Raw genomic sequence first — 1,949 nt, 5'->3', positions numbered from 1 at the left:
ACAATCTTGTCAGACATTATTTTAAAAAAGTACATATTTTTAAACATTAATGATTTTTCATGATCTCTGAATGAAACTCTGGGCTTTTTGGAAATGAATGTAAAAGGTAAGTTTATCAAAAAAAATGACCCAAAATTTTGAGATAAAAGCATTGTTTTTTCATCATAGGCTTTTTCATGAAACTTTGCCACTCTTGTTCAATGTCTGCGTTTTGCCTATTTTTGTATTAAAAATAGCCTGTCTATATGCTAATAAAATTAACTAATTTACTTCTCCTTTTATCTTATTTTAGGAGAAAGTCTAAACTAAATTTTAGATCATAAAATAGAGGATAAACTTTAGATTTCTACTGCAACTAACATACGAAGTGGGAACATGGTTGAGGAAAACTGCACTGCTGTGACAGAGTTCATTCTCTTGGGATTATCAGATGCTCCTGAGTTGAGAGGCTTTCTCTTCCTGGTGTTTCTTCTCATCTATGGAGTCACGGTTTTGGCCAACCTGGGCATGACTGCACTGATCCAAGCCAGCTCTCAGCTTCACACTCCCATGTACTTTTTTCTCAGCCATTTATCCTTCGTGGATTTCTGTTACTCTTCAACCATTGTGCCGAAGATGCTGACAAATATCTTAAACAAGGACAAAACCATCTCCTTCTTGGGATGCATGGTGCAATTATATTTGTTTTCCACATGTATAATCACTGAGGTCTTCCTGCTGGCGGTGATGGCCTATGACCGCTTTGTGGCCATCTGTAGCCCCCTGCTGTACATGGTCATCATGTGTCAGAAGCTCTGTGTGGAGCTGGTTTCTGGCTGCTACCTCTGTGCATCAGTGTGTTCTCTGATCCATTTGTGCTTAGTTTTTAAGATCCCATCCTATAGGTCAAATGTGATTAATCACTTCTTCTGCGATCTACCCCCTCTCTTAAGTCTTGCTTGTGATGATGTCACTATGAATGAGATGCTTTTGTTCATTGTGGCCACATTCAATGAGTCTATTACTATTGTGGTCATCCTCACCTCCTATTTGTTCATTCTCATCACCATCCTGAGGATGCGCTCTGCAGAAGGAAGACGCAAAGCCTTTTCCACCTGTGCCTCCCACCTCACAGCTATTGTTGTTTTCCATGGAACAATCCTCTCCATTTATTGCCAGCCGAGTTCAGGCAACAGTGAGGATATTGGCAAAGTGTCTGCTGTGTTCTACACAGTCGTGATTCCCATGCTGAACCCCTTGATCTACAGCCTGAGGAATAAGGATGTGAAGGAAGCTCTTAGGAAACTGGGGGGCTCCAGAGTACGTCTTTAGGGAATATTTTTTTTTCTTTTCTTTATTTATGTATTTATTTATTTGATGTGAACATAAGAAGCTCTAATTAAAGGGTGAATATTTTTATTCACTCTTCTTTTTGACTTTTTAATATGTAAGTGTAGATTTGAACACATTCCCAAGTTTGAAGCCCATTTCGTTGCTTTTCTTCAACACATTGATACAAATGATAGTGCTATTCAAGCACACACATTCAGTTTCCTCTACAACACTCATGAGTTTCATGAAACACTCCCAAAGTCACACTTAATTTCAGTATCTACTATAGAAACTATGATTCTCTTCAAAATAGAATTGCTGTTGTGTTGTAATCCAGATCACAGCGCAATCCAACAGTGTATGCCCAGAATACGGATTTCATACACGTATGCAGTTTCTTACTTGTCTTCTTTTGCTCCTTTATGATTACTTATTTTATTTTCTCTTTATCAGATTTTGTAGTTGTTTTTGCAGTTTCCAGTGTTCTTTTAAATTTGGATCCTACATTGTTTGATAAATGGAGAATATTAATAATAGCTATACACACACAGGAGCTTTGAATAAATCCTAGAATATAACTAGTTCCCACTTCATTCTGTCTCTCCTCTTCTGACCTCATAGCTAATTCAGAACAGTTG

At 37.7% G+C, this 1,949-nt stretch overlaps 1 protein-coding gene across 1 annotated transcript; it reads left to right on the top strand.

Moving 5' to 3' along the window:
- The first annotated feature begins 375 nt into the window (after positions 1 to 375).
- Positions 376 to 1,311, top strand: LOC138845906 (olfactory receptor 5L1-like). The gene has a single exon (XM_070059827.1). It carries the CDS (start codon positions 376 to 378, stop codon positions 1,309 to 1,311), a length of 936 nt encoding a protein of 311 aa, XP_069915928.1.
- Positions 1,312 to 1,949: the final 638 nt, after the last annotated feature.

This window comes from Oryctolagus cuniculus, chromosome 1 (assembly GCF_964237555.1).
Source record: "Oryctolagus cuniculus chromosome 1, mOryCun1.1, whole genome shotgun sequence".
Taxonomy (NCBI): domain Eukaryota; kingdom Metazoa; phylum Chordata; class Mammalia; order Lagomorpha; family Leporidae; genus Oryctolagus; species Oryctolagus cuniculus.
This window is presented reverse-complemented; position numbering and strand designations above follow the sequence as displayed.

What these genes read in the sequence shown, in the direction of transcription:
- LOC138845906 (XM_070059827.1), top strand. Translation starts at nt 376, where the DNA reads ATGGTTGAGGAAAACTGCACTGCTGTGACAGAGTTCATTCTCTTGGGA.